We start from the raw sequence: 22339 nt of genomic DNA, 5'->3' as shown, positions 1-22339 counted from the left end.
TGAATAAACTGAAAGTCGATAAGTCCCCTGGGCCTGATGAAATATATCCTAGGATTCTTTGGGAGGCAAGGGATGAGATTGCAGAGCCTTTGGCTTTGATCTTTGGGTCCTCACTGTCCACGGGGATGGTGCCAGAGGACTGGAGAGTGGCGAATGTTGTTCCTCTGTTCAAGAAAGGGAATAGAAATGACCCTGGTAATTATAGACCAGTTAGTCTTACTTCGGTGGTTGGTAAGTTGATGGAAAAGGTCCTTAGGGATGGGATTTACGACCATTTAAAAAGATGCGGATTAATCCGGGATAGTCAGCACGGATTCGTGAAGGGCAAGTCGTGCCTCACAAATTTGATAGAAATTTTTGAGGAGGTAACTAAGTGTGTTGATGAAGGTAGGGCAGTTGATGTCATATACATGGATTTTAGTAAGGCGTTTGATAAGGTCCCCCATGGTCGGCTTATGATGAAAGTAAGGAGGTGTGGGATAGAGGGAAAGTTGGCCGATTGGATAGGTAACTGGCTATCTGATCGAAGTAAGAAGTTTAACAACACCAGGTTAAAGTCCAACAGGTTTATTTGGTAGCAAAAGCCACACAAGCTTTCAGAGCTCTTAGCCCCTTCTTCAGGTGAGTGGGAATTCTGTTCACAAACAGAGCATATAAAGACACAGACTCAATTTACATGAATAATGGTTGGAATGCGAATACTTACAACTAATCAAGTCTTTAAGAAACGAAACAATGTGAGTGGAGAGAGCATCAAGACAGGCTAAAAAGATGTGTATTGTCTCCAGACAAGACAGCCAGTGAAACTCTGCAGGTCCACGCAACTGTGGGAGTTACAAATAGTGTGACATGAACCCAATATCCCGGTTGAGGCCGTCCGCGTGTGTGCGGAACTTGCGCACACGAGGACAGCCTCAACCGGGATATTGGGTTCATGTCACACTATTTGTAACTCCCACAGTTGCGTGGACCTGCAGAGTTTCACTGGCTGTCTTGTCTGGAGACAATACACATCTTTTTAGCCTGTCTTGATGCTCTCTCCACTCACATTGTTTCGTTTCTTAAAGACTTGATTAGTTGTAAGTATTCGCATTCCAACCATTATTCATGTAAATTGAGTCTGTGTCTTTATAAGCTCTGTTTGTGAACAGAATTCCCACTCACCTGAAGAAGGGGCTAAGAGCTCTGAAAGCTTGCGTGGCTTTTGCTACCAAATAAACCTGTTGGACTTTAACCTGGTGTTGTTAAACTTCTTACTGTGTTTACCCCAGTCCAACGCCGGCATCTCCACATCATATCTGATCGAAGACAGAGGGTGGTGGTGGATGGAAAATTTTCGGACTGGAGGCAGGTTGCTAGTGGAATGCTTGGTCCTCTGCTATTTGTGATTTTTATTAATGACTGAGAGGAGGGGGCTGAAGGGCCATCAGTAACTTTGCTGATGACACCAAGATTGGTGGAGTAGTGGATGAGGTGGAGGGCTGTAGACTGCAAAGAGACATAGATAGGATGCAAAGCTGGGCTGAAAAATGGCAGATGGAGTTTAACCCTGATAAATGTGAGGTGATTCATTTTGGTAGGACAAATTTAAATGTGGATTACAGGGTCAAAGGTAGGGTTCTGAAGACCGTGGAGGAACAGAGAGATCTTGGGGTCCATATCCACAGATCTCTGAAGGTTGCCACTCAAGTGGATAGAGCTGTGAAGAAGGCCTATAGTGTGTTAGCTTTTATTAACAGGGGGTTGGAGTTTAAGAGCCGTGGGATTATGCTGCAACTGTACAGGACCTTGGTGAGACCACATTTGGAATATTGTGTGCAGTTCTGGTCACCTCACTATAAGAAGGATGTGGAAGTGCTGGAAAGAGTGCAAAGGAGATTTACCAGGATGTTGCCTGGTTTGGAGGGTAGGTCTTATGAGGAAAGGTTGAGGGAGCTAGGGCTGTTCTCTCTGGAGCGGAGGAGGTTGAGAGGAGACTTAATAGAGGTTTATAAAATGATGAAGGGGATAGATAGAGTGAACGTTCAAAGACTATTTCCTCAGGTGGATGGAGCTATTACAAGGGGGCATAACTATAGGGTTCATGGTGGGAGATATAGGAAGGATGTCCGAGGTAGGTTCTTTACTCAGAGAGTGGTTGGGGTGTGGAATGGACTGCCTACAGTGATAGTGGAGTCAGACACTTTAGGAACATTTAAGCGGTTATTGGATAGGCACATGGAGCACACCAGGATGATAGGGAGTGGGATAGCTTGATCTTGGTTTCAGATAAAGCTCGGCACCACATCGTGGGCCGAAGGGCCTGTTCTGTGCTGTACTGTTCTATGTATTACCCTTCCAATACATCACCTACACTAACATTCACCTGTAGAAGGGCAAATATACTAAGGTACAGATCGGCTGACTTTGAAGATATGACAATCATATAAGATGAAAAGGAGATACTCAGACAGATTTGCATTAAAATGAGCTCATCTCATTTCTCTGAAACATTTTGAAATGTTTCACACGCAATTAATTACTTTTCCAAGTGCAGTGACCGATATAATTTTACAACTGCAGCAACCATTTTGTGTACAGTAAGATTCCACAAACTCAACAAGAAGGGCTTGCAAATCTGTTTTCACATAACATTTCCAGCACAGAAGTAGGCCACTCAGCCCAACTGGTCTGTGCTGGTGTTTATGTTCTACACAAGCTTTCTTCTACTTTGCTTCATATAACCCTTCCTGGTGTTCATATAGTTTCAGATGAGTGAGAAATACTCCACGAGCACAAGAAAAAATATTCTCTTTCTCATAATGAAGGTTTTCAGGGACATCTGAACCATTGAAAGAAAGGGATAGAGGAGGAAGTAACTTCTGTTGATTCCTATTTCATTATAAACAGAAACAGAATATTAAAGTACAATAAAACAAGTCACTCAAGCTTGCTGCTGCAACATCACATCCACAAGTTACCCTCCGCTAATTCAGCCAAATTTTGTTCGAGAAAAAAGACTGCATAATTTCTTCTAGATCCCAAAAATAATCAAACAAAACTCCAGAATATTTACCTTTCCCAAAAACTCCATTATTGGACTTTGGTTGATTATTTTCCACAATTACATTTTCTTTGCCCCTGTAGCACTGGACCCTTACATTTTAAAAGTATCAATCAATCCTCATGACCTTCAAGCACATTTCTTAATATTTACTGAACTAGTTCTTCATTCTCATATTCCCCCTCTCCACCAAATGTGGTCCATCCAATGAATCAAGTTGTTGCCCTCAAACTGCTTGCAGTACCTGCCATTAACATGACTGTTATAAGCTTAGCAGTTGATTTGGGTATTAGTTATGATATCAGTCACTCCAACAAGTAGCACGTTGGCACAGTGGTTAGCACTGCTGCCTCACAGCTCCAGGGACCCAGGTTCAATTTCAGTCTTGAATGATTGTCTGTGTGAAGCTTGCACAATCTTCCCGTGTCTGTATGGGTTTCCTCCAGGTGCTCTGGTTTCCTCCCACAGTCCAAAGATGTGCAGGTTAGGTGGATTGGCCATGCTAAATTGCCCCCTAGTGTCCCAAGATGTATAAATTAGATGGATTAGTCATAGGAAATGTGTGGGGTTACAGGGATAGGATGGGGAGAGTGCCTCGGTAAGATACTCTGTTAGAGAGTCAGTGCAGACTCGATGGGCCGAATGGCCTCTTCTGCACTGCAGAGATTCTATGATTCGATGAATAAGCAACCTGAGAATCTTACTTTTAGGGATGGATACTATCCAATATCTAATATTGTACTACCGAGAGTAACAATCGTGATGTAATGTGAACTGAATATTCATGCCAGTTGCATATCTGCTTTTTCAATCTCTTTGGAGGCCAACCAAGGAAACACTTAGTAAGTTAAAACAAGATCTGAAACATTATTTCATAGCGGGTGAAGATACAGCAATCAGATCCTTTGCCAATGAGAATCACGTTTTTCCAAACACTCCACATTTTGAGCCAGCACCACCATTCCCGCGGATAGAGAGTGGGCTCAAGATCCCACCTGTCTCTCCTGTGAGTTTTCTCATCCAATCTTTACCCATGCGTGAGTGATGAAGCTATTGAAAAATATCAGGTCGCAAAGATTCCGGTATGATGATCGATCTGTTGTTAAAAAGATGCCTAACTTATTCCAGAAAAGACAAGAATGGCCTCGTGAGTGTGGATTTTTTTGGATTGAATTAGAATCTTGCACTGTTTCTTCTTGCAGTTGCAAGCATTTACTTTGCACATAACAGATCAATTTGGAGAACATCTTCAAGTTCAATGTTAATTGAATCAATTTGTAGATCAAAAGATGTATCTTCTGTTTTCATTGTGTGAGGCAATCTACTAAATGTATCTGATGCGACCATCAAGTTACCTGGCTTGTACCTAATCCCACAATCGTAATCTCGAATCTTTATCAAAAGATGTTGCAATTTTGATGGTGCACTTGTCAATGCTTTTAACCAAATCATTTCCAGTGGCTTGTTGTTGGTCTCTACCACCCTCCTGACCTGACCACCCTGCCAAGCCGAGCCACTCCTCCCCCTGAACTCCACCCCCGATCAGCCAGTAAAGGCACAGTGGTTAGCACTGCTGCCTCACAGCGCCAGGGACCCTGGTTCAATTCCCAGCTTGGGTCACTGTCTGTCTGGATTTTGCACATTCTCCCTGTGTCTGTGTGTGTTTCCTCTGGATGCTCTGGTTTCCTCCCACAGTCCAAAGATGTGCTGGTTAGGTGCATTGGCCATGCTAAATTCTCCCTCAGTGTACCCGAACAAGCGCCAGAGTGTGGCGACTAGGGGATTTCCATGTTAACTTCATTACAGTGTGAATGTAAGTTTACTTGTGACTAATAAATAAACTTTAACTTTTAAGTCCCATCCATTTTTCTGGATACTTACCTTCTCCCTGGCCTGTCAGGTTTCCTGTGCCCTTTAAACATATCTGCTTGTGTGGTAGAAAATGGGGCATGGCCTCCCTGAGCTCATCAGTGTTGCACTATGCAGTGGTCTTCAGGGACTCTTTCACTGCAGGCCCCAAGCAGTGCCAGCCTGCAGAAGTTCCAATGAAACTTTTAGTGCAAATATGTGCGCTTTAAACTTTTGTAATTCCAGCAGACCATGAATTTATGCCACTGATTGGAAGTTATGGCCCTATCTAAATGTGAGAGATTGCAGAGCTCTGAGGTGAAGAGGGACCTGGGTGTCTTAGTGCACGAATTGCCAAAGGCCCATATGCAGGTACAAGCAATTCGGAAAGCTAATGGAATTTTATCCTTTATTGGGGAGGAATTGAATACAAAAGTAGAGGTGATACTACAGTTATACAGAGCACCAGTGAGAACACATTTGACATATTATGTACAGTATTCATCACTTTATTTAAGAAAGGATGTAAATGTATTGGAAGCAGTTCAGCGAAGGCTTACGAGACTAATATCTGGAATGAGTTGGTTGTCTTGTGAGGAAAGCTTGGACAAGCTAGGCTTGTATCTGCTGGAGTTTAGAAGAGTAAAATAGATCTTGATTGAAATATATGATTCTGAGGAGTATTGATAGGTTAGATATGGAGAGGATGTTTCTGCTTGGGGGGAGAATCTAGAATTTGGGCGTCGCCCATTTAAAGTGGAGATGAGACAAAAAAAACTTCTCTCAGAAGGCCATGAGTCTTTGGAACTCTTCCTGAGAATACGCTGGAAGCTGAGTCTTTTTAAAGGAGAGGTGAATAGATTCTTGGTAAGCAAGGGAGTGATAGATTATCGGGGGTTGATTCAGTTTTGAGGTTACTGAGGTTATCAGCTACGATTGTACTAAATGGTGGAGCAGGCTCAAGGAGCCAATTGGCCTATTCCTGCTTCTTGCCCGTGGCGCAATGACATTTTGGGGATGGCATGGTGGCACAGTGGTTAGCACTGCTGCCTCACAGTGCCAGGGACCCAGGTTTGATTGCTGGCTTGGGTCACTGTGTGGAGTTTGCACATTCTCCCCATGTCTGCATGGTTTCCTCCAGGAGTTCTGATTTCCTTCCACAGTCCGAATGAGGTGCTGGTTAGGTGCATTGGCTATGTTAAATTCTCCCTTAGTGTACCCAAACAGGCGGCGGCGGAGTGTGGCGACTCAGGGATTTTCACAGTAACTTCATTGCAGTGTTCATGTGTTTGTATGTAAGCTCGTGGGACTTCTCTGTGAGATGTACCTAGCAGTAGCTGTATAGTCATTGTTATTGCTTGAACATATCTGTTGTGCATGGCTCTTTGTAGCTGCATCAGCATTTTCCCTTTTGCACTGCCACTGCCAACAGCTCTTTGTCACATGATAGAAACCGGAGCTTTTCCTTGGCGCATGTGGAAAGCTGCACCTTTCATGTTTTGCTTGGTTTGGGTGTTCTGGTCAGTGCATCAACAATTGCCAGCACGCTTAGAACCTGTAAGCTTCGTCAAGCTGCAAGGATTGTTTTGTGCTCACATTCACCATTAAGTAGTTCTTTAATGCTATACAATTTAGACTTTTCTAGCAGATCTATCTGGAAAGCTTACACAGGAGTGGATGTGATCACCAACTCAGCAATTTTGTCTGATAGCCCTGCATATGAAAAATTGCAGTGTGAATCCTTTTGCGTTTAATGAAGTGGTCCATGAATTCTTTCAGCTGTTGTTGAAATGACATGAACTCTATAGAAATCATAGAAACCCTAGTGCAGAAGGAGGCCATTCGGCCCGTCGAGTCTGCACCGACCACAATCCCACCCAGGCCCTACCCCCACATATTTACCCACTAATCCCTCTAACCTACGCATCCCAGGACTCTAAGGGGCAATTTTTTTTTAACCTGGCCAATCAACCTAACCCGCACATCTTTGGACTGTGGGAGGAAACTGGAGCACCCGGAGGAAACCCACGCAGACACGAGGAGAATGAGCAAACTCCACACAGACAGTGACCCAAGCCGGGAATCGAACCTGGGACCCTGGAGCTGTGAAGCAGCAGTGCTAACGACTGTGCTACCGTGCCGCCCAGTTGATGAATATGGAAGTTTGCCTTGATACAAACAATTTTTCCATGTAGTCCATAACTTTTGGGAATCGTTTAGCTCCTCTGCTGTTAATCTTGTCAGCCCACATAGACCTTCAATTCCAATTCCATGTGAATTTTTATGGCTAGCTTGTCTCGTTCAGGTACGCTTTAATCAAGAAATCAAAGCTCTGCACACTCTTCAAAAAATTTGAAATCTGATAATAGGTCAACTGCATCCCAATTCAAACTGGAAAATTTCCTTCTTGTTTTGATTAAATTTATTGCTCAGCAACTCCTGACACCACTGTTGTAATCGCAACCTTCTCTGGCCCGATTTTTATGACAGCTTTTTTTGTTTGACTTACCCTTGCTAGCTATCAGTCCGACCACAGTCTTTAGTCACTCGCGTTTCCTGATTGAGCGAACTCGATGTTGGGCTTCTCAGTGCACTGTTGCACTCACAGAACTGATGGGCTATATGTTACAATCTCACCACGAGGGATTGTCTGTGTTCCAGTTCTTTACTTGAGCAATATCTCTGTCTTCAAAGCTTTTCTATGCAGTCACCACTTTGCAAACCCATTGCAGCCTGATCAAAATGTCTCTAAGGCTGTTTGCTATGTTGTACCAGTACTTAATCTTGCTGCCACACTGTTTGACCACTGATGGACACCATGTCACATTTCTATGATATAAAGACAGCAGTCACTCATAAGCAATTGTGTAAACACATTGTGTTCATTTATTTAAAATAGGCACATGAAAACATAAAAATATGGGTGGAAAGTTTGAAGACATCAGCATCAGAGTTATGTGTGCTGTGTTGTACTCAGATGCCAGAATGAAACTAATACTGGATCACATGACACACTTCCCCTCTAGTGATGGCATGCTGCTGTCCCTTAAAGACAACATGTTTGATTCCAAAAATTCACAAGTAGGACGGAATCTAGTTCAAAAATTGAATCCAAATAATTAATTGGAACAAAACCATCTGATAACGATCTGTTTTATGATGTTGATTGAGGAATAAATATTGGTCAGGACACTGCTTTTCTTCAAAATATCATGGGTTCTTTTACATGACCAAGCAGGTAGATGGAGCCACGGTTTAAAAAATTTTGTCTGTAAGATAGCTGCAACAGTGTGGCATACTCTCCGTACTGCACTGGAGTGTTAGCTCTGAGTTTTATGCTCAAGCCTTGGAGTGGGACTTCTGAATCAAACTTGTGACTCAGGGATGAGTATGCTCCCAACTCAGCCACGACACTGTAAAAATAGCTAAATTAGTCAGAAAAATTAGTCAGAGCCGAATTACCTTTTAAATCTGTTCACAGTTGGAAAGGTCCAGATATTTTCCCACACAATGGGAGTGAGGTGTTTCTCGATTACTGAGGTAGATTAATGAATTGCTTATTATTTACAGTCTATAAAGAAAATAAAATCAACAGTATCCAATGAGCAGTCTAATCACCTGCTGCATCATTCCCTTTTTAAACTTGTTTGAATGCTGTAAAAAGTCAACATTTAAGAATAGCTTCTTGTTTTCTGAATTTTCATTTCGAAAAGTGGTCAAAAATCCTGAAATGTGACAGATTGTATTTTTACCTTCGAAATGAACTGAAAAGGTAACAGCTTAAATTTGTAGATTGGATCCTTGTGGTTAAAAAAAGACACAGTGCCTGTTGTCAAATAAGTTCATTCAAGCAGTTGATGCCTCTCCAAATAAACAAAATGTGACATGACATGGTTGGGCTAATCCATTTGAAAATACATATGTCAAACCTTGTCAATCAAGCAGATTGCAAGTAGCATAATAGGCAGCAAAGATCTTGATGTAACAAACCATTTCAAGTACACAGAGAAGTTGTTTTCATGTAGCAGGAGGAGTGCTGTTTAACTATTCCTTGGCATGTACTCTACCTGTCTGCGAATAACCAGTGTTTAATTTCCACTTTTATCGGTTCCTGATTATCAACTCGCCTTTTGTGTTTGGAATACAGCCTCTGTTGAAAGTGTGTTATATTCAGGTCAGAAACTCCAAAGTGTTTTATTAAGTCTGCCTAGATCATATGTTTTGAACTTTGAATTTGGCTACGGTGACCATGAGGTGCTTGACTTCAGGTATGATTCAACTGACCCACTAGGGAGCTTTTAGCAAACAAAGTTTATTTAAGAATATATGTATAGAAAGAAAATTAGTAATAACTTTTACCAATTACAAACAAGAAGAAAAAGATATTATATAACCCTTAAGTATATGAAATGTTCCAATCAAACAAATTTCCCTATACAAAACCGTTGCCACAGCTTTAAGACAGAAAATATGTATGCACACGTGATGCTTGAACTTAATCCTTTGGGTGCAGAATTGTAACTCTGATTTCCCAGCCTTGTAACTTCTGGCAGCCCTCTTGATATTCATGCAGACCAGCGTGAAGTCAGAACAGCTTCCCAAAAGACCAGGGGGAGAGAGCGACTCTCGGCAAGCCAACAACCAACAGCAGGTTTTCTACTCTAGGAAGGCCAGGAGACCTGCTTCCAGCTAGCCAGCAGAATCTATAATACCAGGGAGAGAGAGAAACATTGCTTTCCACTTGACAACCAGGACGGCTTCTAACTAAACCAGTAGCTAGCAGCCCCAAAGCTGAAAATGAAACCTTGAAGCCACTATGAAGAAAAGAAATCTGTCCAAAACACATGACCTGCCAACCATTCTTCCCCCTAACAGGGTCACAAAACAAATTGCAGAAAATACCTGAAGCAGAGTGAAAATAAATAAATCCCCATTTAAGCCATTGAAGCAGCAATAAAAGGACATTTAACAGACAGCCGGTGCCACAATAAAACGAAAAGGCTTTCTTACAAACTACAAAGAACATGATTTAAAAAAAACATTTCTAAAAAATACACGAGTGTCACAAGTGCCATGGATAGTGAAGTGGAAAAATACTTCCCTTTTTCAGACTTTGACTGTAAAACAGATTACCTGCCAACTAAAAGTCCAAATTATAAAGACTGATGTGGCCACCGCATAGACAATGTGAATATCTGAAGAAATTTTGTGTAACGAAAGGGCTCTCTTGATAAGTAAACTCACCATCAGCCCATGAAATTTGCGAGTGCCTGCAGCCAGAAGGGGTGTGTTCAGTTAGGAAAATTCACAAGTAGGATACATTCAGTTCAAAAATGGAATCCAAAGAAATAATAGAGACAAAACATGCACCAATCAACAAAAATACATTCTTTATATCTCGTCTCAACTTTCTCATTATTGTTACATTATTAAAGTGAGAAGTCAATTTCTTGGTGTAACTACAAGCCCCAGAAAATATGTTTCTTGTCGCAAGTGAAAATTTAAATCACTTAATTTTGGTTTCAACCAAAACAGCACAGGAACACACCCTTCGGCCCATCAAATCTGTGCCAATTTCTCTGCATATTGTCAAATAGTATTTGAAAATGTTCGTGTGAAGCACCTTGCAACATTTTACCACATTGAAGGCATACAGAAACATGCTGCTGTTGTTGTTCAACAGATCTAACATGACATTGATCAAAGTAAATTGGATATCATTGTGTTTTGTAAAGATACTTAGGCCATGTGGCGCTTTGGTAGTGCCCCTATTACAGGATCAGAAGCTCCGGGTTCGAGTCCAACGCCAAACTGTTGGCCATAAAACTGTTGGTCATAACACAGTTAAGCGGACTGATACTCAGCTTAGAAATCCTTCCACCACTTCGCCCCCACTATTCCCCAAGGGGTAAAAAAACTGCGGATGTGAAGATACGGTCACAAAAAAACTGCCATGGTCAAACTGTGTATCATTCTGCTGTTAAAGTGTCATCAATTTAAGATAGTCACAATAAAATTAAACATGAAAATAAAAGCAAAATACTGTGAATCTGGCAGTATCTGTGAAGAGACACAGAATTAACATTTCAAGTTCATGTAACTCTTAAGCCATTTTGGACTTGAAAAATTAACTCTGTTTCTCTCTTCACAGATGCTGCCAGACCTGTTGAGTTCTTCCAGGGTTTTCTATTTTTGAGAAAGGTTTGCTTTGAAAAAGGGTCATCTGGACTCGAAACTCAGCTCCTTTCTCTCCTTACAGATGCTGCCAGACCTGCTGAGATTTCCCATGAGGTTGACAAAAATACTTTTACAGAGAGAGTGGCGAGAATGTAGAATTGTTGGCTACCAATTGTTGAAGCAGAGTTCATGAAATCATTTATGAATGAGATAGTTACTTGAAAAAGAGGAATATTAAATAATGGGGCAGTGAGCAAGAGAGTACAGTTAACAAAATGCAGCTCAAGGGAGGAAACACTGACAAAGATCTATTGTGCCAGAATTACCTGGCCTAGCTTATAACATTCTATAATTCAAACGTCATAATTGCTGTAAATAGGCACTTTCTGAGGATAGTCAAAAGCTTATTGCTGTTGTTATGGAGATTTATCCATCCTCTCCTAATGGCAGTGGTTTCACTCACCTAAAATCAAATTAACAAAATTAATGAACACAAACAATAAAACACAAAGGAGTGGCACGGTGGCTCAGTGGCTAACATTGCTGCATCACAGTGGCAGGAACCCGGGTTCAATTCCGGCCTTGGGTGACTGCCTGCGTGGAATTTGCACGTTATCCCTGTGTCTGCGTGGGTTTCCTCCGGGTGCTCTGGTTTCCTCCCAAAGTCCAAAGATGTGCAGGTTAAGTGGATTGGCCATGCTTAATTGCCCCTGAGTGTTCAAAGATGTCTAGGTTAGATGAATTAGCCCAAACGCAACTTGTACCAAAAAAAAAATTGTCAAACCAACTATTTTGTCATTTACTCTCTTCTGTCTTCCCCCCTTTCATTGACCTTCCCTTTTGATTTTTTTCCATCTTCCCCCATTTCACCTGCTTTATACCTGCTACATCTAACTTTCCCAGTTCTGATGAAAGTTCATCAGCTTGAAATGTTAATATCTCTTCACAGATACTGCCAGACCAGTTGAGCATTTCCAGTTTTTTCTATCTTTAGTTCAGATTTCCAGCATCCATTGAATCTTAGCTGAAATCGAAATGTTGTTTAGTGTTTGTAATGTAATTCAGTGCCTCTAGTGTCCAGTAGTCATGTAAGATATCAAGCGTGATAGTAATCTGTACGTGTTGCCACTCCAAGCTACAGATATAGCCTTGGAAGCTAGGCAGGTAGCTGGACTGAATGACTCCATTTGCCAAATCCAGCCAAGATTTGTGGACAGCCATCTTGGCCAGGGTCAGCAGCAGATGAACTCGGAGGTTTACTGACTTGCCCATTCCCCTCTGTTCAAAATGTGCAAAGGTGATCAGTGTGGGACTGAAATTCAGGCAGAAAATGGGAAACAGCCCCCTTAAATAGTGGAAGAGGGATTGCAGCTCCTCACACTCTGTACACTATATACACAAGAAAGATGGATTTATTAAGGCCATAAAAGTTACCGACAGCCTGGGAGTCCATGAACAGGCTGGGAGTTTAGCTATTGGCTGAATACTGGAAGCTGCATTCTCAAATTGCACTGCCAAATGTTACTACCTGGATGGACAAGGGCAGCAGGCATATGGAACAAGATCACCAGCAACCTGTCCTCCAAGTTACATATGATCCTGATTTATTTTGCCAATGATTCATCGGTACTGGGTCAAAATCCTGGAGCTCCTTACCTGTTAGCAATTCGAGAGCACCTTCACCACACAAAGAGGAGCAGTTCAAGAAGGTGACTCCCTGTTTTCTCAAGGTCAATTAGGAGCAAGAAATAAATGTTGATCTTGCCAATGATACCACATCTCATGATTGAATCAAAAAATAGAAATTCTTTGACTTCCTCTTTGATGAGTCTGAGTTATCAAAATCTGAAGTAACATCTAGAGAAAATAAAAAGTTTCTTGTCCTTTGGTATAATCTTTATACTTTCAGATGTGATATGTTGCTTTTTTAAGAAATAGAATTTGTACCAACTGTATAACCAGCTGTGTGACATTTTCAGGTGTGAAAGACTGATAAACCATGAAGGAAAATTTGAGCATAAGGATTATGCAGTTAATATAGCAAAGTCAAGGTCACAGGATTTTAGATAACCTTTTTTCAACAGTCAATCGATCATATCAGAATACATACATATATTGGATGTGTTGCTGTGGTAAACCAATCTTAGTTGTTAACCTTTAGACTGCTGACATGTCCACAATGTTTCTTACCCTTCGGACCGTCCCTTTCTTGAAAATTTCACAACTCTGTTAGATAACTAGTTACAGCTGCCATGGCATCACAGGTTTTTAAAGTGAAAATTCATTCAGCATAGGAATTGCTCTTTTACTATGTGACTTGTGATGGAGTTGGGGCGATTGGCTGTTGAATTCTACTCAACTGCCTTTCAACTTTTTGTTTATTGATGCGTGAAGCATATTTTTCTGGTTGACATTACCATTCCACAAATGATGGGCGGAATTCTTCCAACCCAGCCCCCATGGCAGGTTTGGTGGCGGGCAGGTGCGGAGAATGTGGCGGGAGCCATGAAGTTAGAAAACCACCGGTTGCAATTCTCTCAATGGAGGATTAATGGCAGATCACTCTTCACAATGGCAGGTGGCACAAACACTAGTTGCATTCATTTACATCTCATGAATGCTCATTAAAGCAGCTGCCCACTGGAAACCCCGTCAGACCTTTCAATCTTGCGTCAGGCCAGCAGGAAATTACATCGGCGTCAAACCTAATTGATAAAGGCTAGCGTTCACTAGATGGCCTTCAGTTCACCAGAGACTTCGAGATGAGTGTAACATGTAACCTTCCATCATGCTGCGCTGCTCCAGTAGTGTGTACATCAGCCTGTCGGTGTACACTGATTGCTAAGCTCCATCTCCATGCTGAGCTGATCTTCATGGACAGCACTGTGCTGCTGGATACCTGGACCCTCCTTTGTCAACAACTCGGATCAGTTGTGTGTATGGGATTGAGGCATACAGGGGTCACACACAAGTGCCTTTCTGAACAGCACTGTGCTGCAGGACCCATGCAGCCACCGTAACAAAGGTCCAAAGTTCAAGTATGGGTGGGTTGCTGATGAAGAGGTCTGATGAAGGGTCATCCAGACTCAAAACGTTAGGTCTATTCTCTTTCTACAGATGTTGTCAGACCTGCTAAGATTTCACAGCATTTCTGTCCAAGAAACTTTAGTTTGTGTAATGCCTCATAGTTTAACATTTGGAGTCCAGGTATCGTTTTGGTAAACCTATGTTGCACTCCTCCATGTCTAATATATCTTTCCTAAGGTGTGATGCCTAGGACGGCTTGCAACACTCCAGGTTTATTTTAACCAGGATTTTGTACAGCTGAAGCACGACTTCTGCAACATTGTATTCTCGTCCTACAGATATATAAGTTTGCATTCCAACAGCCTTTTTGGTTATTTTCTGTACCTGTTCATGACTATTCAAGGATCAATGTAACTGGATCTCCATTTTGAAATTGAGAGTTTTTAGTCTTGTATTACAATTATAAGGTTTTTAATATTATTATATTTTGGGACAGTAGCTTTAAATTTAGGGGAAATGGAAGGGGTCATGTCACCTGTTCAAGAGACTGTCTGCAGGTGCTTGCCTCAGTTTTCAAAGAATTTCTTAAATCCACGACCTGCATTAAAGCCTGTTCCTAATTGTTCTTCCCCCTGGCCATGCCAAGATGAATCCACCAGAATCCACAGGCTGCAAAATGTGTCTCTTCAACTAGACCGTCTTCTCTTGCACAAGCTGCCAGTGCCAACCTCCTGAATGAAAAAAGTTTATTTGTTGCCTAGAACTCTGGCACAGACTCCGAAACTATTTTCCTCAACTTTATACTTAATTTGCAGTGGATGTTGAACGCCTGCTCAATCTGCATTTTCCTCAACGCTCGACTAGATTTAGAATTGTAGAATGGTTACAGCACAGGAAGCCACTCGGCCAATTGTGTCTGTGCTGGACCTATGAAGGAGAAGTTTGCCAAGTGCAGCTCCCCTGCCATTTCACAGCTTATCTTTGCCCACATCTGTTTTTCTGGCTGTTAATCAGAATTTTGAAATGTTCCTAAATGCCTAGTAAGACTGCTCTCTTCCCAAAGCATAATATGCAGATAATGAATCACAGCACAGTGACTGCAGGAACACATGCCCAACTAATTATATCAATGTGTACACGGCACCACCCATACTGTCACTGCACACTTACCAAGTCATTAGAACTTTCTTTCCATTCTTTATTCTTCAGAGTTGGACCCTCAGTATGACGGTACTTTACTTCTGTGTCAGAATCAGTCCTTTCAAACTTGATTATGAATTCCCCAAAAGGTATTTTGGGGCTTCTGTTTGAACTCTGTCACCAGTCCAGTTATCTGGGCTGGTCAAGGAGTGGGATTATTTCCATTTGGCCTCATTGCAAATGATCAGGCTAAAATCAAGAATGCAATTTTTCTCCATCAGGAAGGGAAGAACGAAAGTTTACTTGGCAGCCAAGGTAGGTGAACTCACCAGAAATCAGTTAAAACTGAAGCAACACCACCTGTTGACATTGGACCCAACTGTTAAAAGATAAGTTTAAGATGAAGTTGGCACAATTTACATATTAGTTACAGGAAAACAAACACCCAACAATACTCTTCATCTATGTACAGTGATAAAATTTAATAGAAAGCCAGAGTCATCTTCGTAACCATTATGCAGAATTTGTGGCACAGCATCAGGTCATTCAGCCCAACTGATCTTTTATACTCCACTCAAAGGATGATAAGAATGTGGAAATTGCAGTCACAAGGGGCAACTGTAGCTATATATGCTGGTAGGTTCAATAATGGAGGGTGGAGGAGGCTTGTGTGGAGTACAAAACACCAACAGAGTCCAGTTGGGCCAAATGGTCTGTTTCTGTGCTGTTGAAGCTGAGGCCTGATTTTATCATCAATGGCAGTGACTGTGCTTGCCAGTGACTGTGAACAAAGTTAACCACAAGATGTGGCATGGATTTCACCTTTCCAGCTATTAATTTAACTCTGGCGCGAATTATAATTCCCATCTTGTCATTTCTCAAGATGTCCACCTGTAATCAACTCCCAGTTTTACTGTGCTTTCTTAAATCTTAGTTTTTCCCAATTCGTAACACCTATCAAAGACTTTTAAAGACTTGTGTCTCATTTAAACTTTCTTTTTTCCAGAGAAAAGGCATCAACTAACTTATTCTTTCCTGGCGGTTGTGCCCTTTGAATTCCCTTGTTTTTGCACTTTCTCCATTGCCTCAGTGTTCACTTTTAATTCTGGGTGATGAGAGCGACAGTACAAAATCATGGTATGTCTACAGCAGGGAAGGACAATCAGCCCATCAAGCCTGTGCTGGCTCTCTGTAGCAGCAATCCAGCTTGTTCCACTCCCTGTTCTTTCTGCAGAACCCTGATATTTTTCCTTCAGCTGTTTATCTAACTCTTTTTAAAAAGTCATGATTAAATCTTGAATTTGCTTCCATCATGCTCTCATGCAGTACATTCTGAATCATAACCACTCGCTGTGTATAAACAAGTTTTTCCTCATGTTGTCTTTGGTTCTTTCACCATCTGCACTTCAAAAACAAATTGAGAGTTAAAAAAAAAATTGACTTTCCAATGTCTGACTTTGGCATGTCCAACATTTATGAAATTAAAAAAGGGATACATTGACCACCTCTGTAGCTCGCAGGGCCGGGAGCTGACTTAAAAGCGACCAAAATGTATAACTAATATTGTGAAATCACAACATTGTCATCTCTCAATTCTGAAAGAAGTCAAAAGGTCTTGAAACATTAACATCCCATCTGAAATGTTAAAGCATCCTATCCAGATGTATCACAGCTTGGTATGGCTCCAACCAAGACCGCAAGAAACTACAAAGGGTTGTGAACATAGCCCAGTTCATCCATTGACTCCATATACACTTCCCACTGCCTCAGGAAAGCAGCCAATGCAATCAAGGACCCCATGCACCCCGGACATACTCTCTGCCACCTTCTTCCATTGGAAATAAGATACAAAAGTCTGAGAACATGCGCCAACCGACTCAAGAACAGCTTCTTCCCTGTCGCCATCAGACTTTTGAATGGACCTACCATATATTAAGCTGAAACAAAAACTAAATAAAAACTAAAACAAAATATATTAAGTTGATCTTTCTCTATGCCCTGTGACTGTAACACTATATTCTGCACCCTATCCTTTCCTTCTCCCCTATGTGCTCTATGAACGTTTTGTTTTGTCTGTATAACACGCAAGAAATACTTTTCACTGTATCCCAAAACTTGACAGGCACAATCTTTTTCCGAGAGTTGAAATGTCTAATACTGGGAGCATGCACTTAAGGTGAGAGGGGGAAAGTTCAAAGGAGATGTGAGGGGCAAGTTTTTTTTAACCAGAGAATGGTATCTGGACCATGCTGTCAAGGGTGGTGGTGCAGGCAGATATGAAAGGGGCGTTTATGGGGCTTTCAGATAAGCACACAAATGTTCAAGGAATAGAGGGATATGGACCAAGGGCAGGCAGAAGGGATGAGTTTAATTTGGTGCCATATTTGGCACAACACCATGGGACAAACGGCCTGTTCCTGAGCTGTACTGTTCCATGCGACAATAATAAATCAAATCAAATTTTATTTCTCTCTTCACAAATGCGGCCAGAACCAGCACGGTAGCACAATGGTTAGCACTGCTGCCTCACACCTCCACATCATGCCTCACAGCACCAGGGACCCAGGTTCAATTCCTGGCTTGGGTCATTGTGGGTGCCGAGTCTGCACGTTCTCCCCGTGTCAGCATTGGTTTCCTCCAGGTGCTCCAGTTTCCTCCCACAGTCCGAAAGATGTGTAGGTTAGGCTAATTGGACATGGTAAATTGCCGCTGAGTGTCGGGGGACTCGCAGGTTAATGCATAGGGACTAACAGGTTAATTAATGGGGTCATGGGGATGGGGCCTGGGTGGGATTGTAGTCGGTGCAGGCTCGATGGGGCGCACTGTCGGGATTACTATGATGATAAGTGCTGAGTTTATACAGGATTTGGTTCGTATTTCAGAATTCCAGCATCCGCCGTGTTTTGCTTTTATTATATCGGCAAAGGGCACCATGATTATATCTTACTCACTGGAACTCTATATTCACAGCAAGAGGCGTCCAAGCCACAGCGGCAAATTGGAGGAAGAGGCAGTTAAAACAAAAAGCCCGGTCAGGCCGCTTTCAACCGCTCCAAAGCCCCCAACGGTCCGCCTCGGTGCAGGCTGGGAAGGGGGAGGACCAGGCACGTGACGGTGGGAGGACCGGGCCGCGGGAGCCACGTGACGGCGGGAGGATAGGGCCGCGGGAGTCACGTGATGGTGGGAGGTTCAGGCCGAGCGAGACGGTAACGGTCGCGGGGTTTCGCCTGTCTCTCTCTGTTCTCAAGCTCCTGCCACCATGGGTTCGGTGGTGGAGATCAAGCTGAAGAGGGCGAACAAAGTCTATCACGAGGGGGTGAGTTGCAGCCGCACCGACTGCACCCCGCCCGCGGCACCCTCCTCTTCGGCTCCAGCTGTTGGCAATGTTTGCTGTTTGGTTCCCCCTCAGGTTACAGGAGGAATGTTTGTTTCAGAAAGTCCCTGACTGGCTTTTGCTCGGATCATAAGTTTAAAGTTTATTTATTAGTGTCACAAGTAGGCTTACATTCACACTGCAGTGAAGTCACTGTGAAAATCCCCTAGTTGCCACACTCCGGCACCTGTTTGGGTACACTGAGGGAGAATTTAGCACGGCCAATACACCTAACCAGTCTTTCAGACTGTGGGAGAATTGTACACTGAAGTCTTTGCTTGCGAAGATTGTACAGTAAAAATGTCCTTGCTTGCAAAAAAAAGGAAGTCCACACAGGGAGAATGTGCAGACTCTGCACAGATGGTGACCCAAGCCGGGAATCAAACCTGGGTCCCTGGTGATGTGAGGCAGCAGTACTAACCTCTGTGCTGTCCATTCTGAGCTAACCCTGCTTTTTCTTAAAAAAAAACCTCCACATAATACACGGTGTTTGTTCATGCTTCCTGCTATTGCCATCCAAGCCTGGCTAACAATGTTTGAATTGTTTGCATCTGTCCCTGTAGTCCTAGTAAGAAGTCTCACAACACCAGGTTAAAGTCCAACAGGTTTATTTGGTAGCACGAGCTTTCGGAGCGCTGCCCCTTCATTAGGTGAGTGGAGAGTTGGGTTCACAAACAGGGCATGTATAGACACAGACTCGATTGCAGGATAATGGTTGGAATGCGAGTCTTTACAGGTACAGACAATGAGTGGAGAGAGGGATAATGACAGGTTAAAGAGGTGTGAATTGTCTCAAACCCGGACAGTTAGTAGGATTTTGCAAGCCTAGGCCAAATGGTGGGGGTGACGCATAGTGTGACATGAGCCCAAGATCCCAGTTGAGGGTGCCCTCCTGTGTGCGAAACTTGGCTATGAGTTTCTGCTCGGCGATTCTGCATTGTCATGTCTTGAAGACCGCCTTGGAGAATGCTTACCTCAAGATCGGAACCTGAATGCCCTTGACTACTGAAGTGTTCCCCAACAGGAAGGGAACACCCCTGCCTGGTGATTGTCGAGTGGTGTTTGTTCATCCGTTGTTGTAGTGTTTGCATGTCCTCGCCGATGCATCATGCCTCAGAACATCTTTTCCTGCAGCGTATCAGCTCGACAACATTTGCCGAGTCGCTTGAGTATGTACCATGTTTGGTATGCAAAAGAGATACCTGGTGGATGGTATGGTTGCATTCTTGGACACACGGATCTCCATCAAGGATGGTCACCTCAGCACTTCACTGTACGGCAAGCTCACGGATAACCTCATGATGCTCCACTTCTCCGGCTTCCACCCTAAACATGTTAAAGAAGCCATCCCCTACGGACAAGCCCTCCGTATACACAGGATCTGCTTAGATGAGGAGGTACGCAACAGACACTGAAAAGCGCCTTCGTAAGAACAGGATATGGTGCTCGACTCATTGATCGACAGTGAGAAACCACACTGACCTCCTCAAGACGAACACGGGACGTGACCGGCAGAGTACCCTTACATTATGTCCTTTTCCCGGAACGGAAAAGCTACAACATCATCTTCAGAGCCTTCAACATGTCATCGATGAAGACAAACATCTTGCCAAGGCCATCCTCACACCCCCACTACTTGCCTTCAAACAACCACGCAACCTCAAACAAGCCATTGTTCGCAGCAAACTACCCAGCCTTCAAGAGAACAATGACCACAACACCACACAACCCTGCCACAGCAGCCTTTGCAAGACGTGCCGGATCATCGACACGCTACCATCATCACACGTGAGAACACCATCCACCAGGTACATGATACATACTCATGCGACTCGGCCAACGCTGTCCACCTGAAGACTCGCATTCCAACCATTATCTTGCAATTGAGTCTGTGTTTATATATGCCCTGTTTGTGAACACAACTCTCCACTCACCTGATGAAGGAGCAGCGCTCTGAAAGCGCGTGCTACCAAATAAACCTGTTGGACTTTAACCTGGTGTTGTGAGACTTCTTACTGTGTCCACCCCAGTCCAACGCTGACATCTCCACATCATGGCTACCACTCATAATCTTAGGCACTGCCATTCTAAAGTTGCACCCAGATCAGGTTGAATTGTCTTCCTTTTTTTTCCCCAATCTCATTTCTGTGAAAATGTCTACATTTAACTGTGGATTGGGGGTACTTATATTTTTCATAGCATCCCTACAGTGCAAAAAAAAACATTTGGTCCAGACAGTATCTTACCCAGGCCCCCTCCCCTGCCCTATTCCTGTTACCCCACATAATCCCATAGTTAAACCATCTAATCTACACATCTTGGAGACATTAAGGGGCAATTTAGCATGGCCAATCCATCTAACTTGCACATCTTTGGACTGAGAGGAAACCAAAGCACCTGGAGGAAAGCCATGCAGACACGAGGAGAAGGTGCAAACTGCACACAGTCACCCAAGGAACTGAACCAGGACCCCAGAGCTGTGAAGCAGCAGTGCTATCCACTGTGCCCTTAAAAGAGCATACATGGTGCTTTTCATGACCATTGAACGTCTCAAAATGTTTTGTGTTCAGTGTTGCATTTCTTGAAGCAAAGTGGCACACGTGACAACCAATTTGCACAAAACTAACTCCCATAAATGGCCGTGTGATAATGACGAGATTAATTATGTTGATTTAGGGATAAATATTGGCCAGAACACAGGAGAACTCCCCTGCTCTTCAGAATTATGTCATGGGATCTTTTACATCCACCTAAGCGGGCAAGTGGGCCTCAGTTTAGCATTCTTTATACTTTTTTTTACTATGGGCAAATTGATTGCTGCGTTTCCTATGTTACAATCTGACTGCACCTCAGAATTAATTCATTGGCTGTGAACTGCTTGGGATGTTCTGTAGCCATAAAAGGCACTCTATAAATAGAAGTGTTTTTTCCTTGGTCATTAGGTTGTGGGCTGAAGCCCTGTTGTACAGACAGATTGAAGGTATAATTTTCGACAGGGAATGGTTTATTTTACATTGTCCTTTTTCTGATATATATATGTAAGCAATTTAGAGATGGATGCTGAGAGCAAAATCTCTAAATTTGCAGATGATACGAAGCTAGGGAGAATAGTGAATTATGAGCATGACACTCAGCAACTTCAGAGGGACATTGACAAGTTGGCCAAATGGAGGATAAATTTCAATGCAGCAAGACATGAGGTAATACATTTTGGCAGAAGAATCATGGGGAACAATACAGGCTCAATGATACAACTTTGAGGGGAGTACAGGAGCAAAGGGACCTCAGGGTTCAAATGCATAATTCTTTGAAAATGGCCAGACAAGTTTTTGATTTATTGTCACATGTATTCGTATACAGTATTGTTTCTTGCACACTATACAGACAAAAGATAGTGGGGAATTGGCCGAAGTGAAATTTAATTCTTGTGTTTCACTTTAAGTTTTATCCCGGTGTGAATTATCCCGCTTCTCCTCAGGGGTGGATTTTATTTTTATACTGTTCATAGAGTATATAGGGGAGAAGGAAAGGATGATGCAGAATGTAGTGTTGCAGTCGTGCCTAGGGTGTAAAGAAAGATCAACTTAATCTATGGTAGGTCCAGTCAAAAGTCTGATGGCAGCAGGGAAGAAGCTGTTCTTCAGTCAGTTCATAAAAAGAATCATAGAAACGCTACAGTGCAGAAGGAGCCATTTGGCCCATTGAGTCTGCACCGACAATAATCCCACCTA

The 22339-nt window shown here is 42.8% G+C and overlaps 1 protein-coding gene and 1 long non-coding RNA gene across 4 annotated transcripts in view; one reads left to right on the top strand and one right to left on the bottom strand.

The window, feature by feature from the left end:
* Positions 1-7932: 7932 nt before the first annotated feature.
* Positions 7933-18323, bottom strand: LOC144506510 (uncharacterized). Of its 2 annotated transcripts, none has more exons than XR_013499917.1 (3): positions 18187-18323; positions 15266-15614; positions 7933-11778 (listed from the first exon to the last, which is right to left on the bottom strand). It is a non-coding gene; the product is annotated as an uncharacterized LOC144506510 (long non-coding RNA). The 2 variants fall into 2 exon arrangements; XR_013499916.1 differs by having other exon boundaries at positions 7933-11531; positions 18187-18314.
* Positions 17900-22339, top strand: part of vps26c (VPS26 endosomal protein sorting factor C) — a 54914-nt gene continuing 50474 nt past the window's right edge. Inside the window, exon 1 of one of the 2 annotated variants that reach the window (XM_078232719.1) lies at positions 17900-17933. In XM_078232719.1, coding sequence (XP_078088845.1) covers positions 17931-17933 — 3 coding nt within the window. In that variant the 5' untranslated portion in view covers positions 17900-17930. Of the gene's footprint in view, positions 17934-18346; positions 18552-22339 lie in introns of those variants that run through there. The other variant, XM_078232718.1, reaches the window with a different exon arrangement.

Source organism: Mustelus asterias, chromosome 17, assembly GCF_964213995.1.
Source record: "Mustelus asterias chromosome 17, sMusAst1.hap1.1, whole genome shotgun sequence".
NCBI lineage: Eukaryota > Metazoa > Chordata > Chondrichthyes > Carcharhiniformes > Triakidae > Mustelus > Mustelus asterias.
The sequence above is the reverse complement of the archived record's forward strand: the minus strand, read 5'-3'. Positions and strand labels throughout refer to the sequence as shown.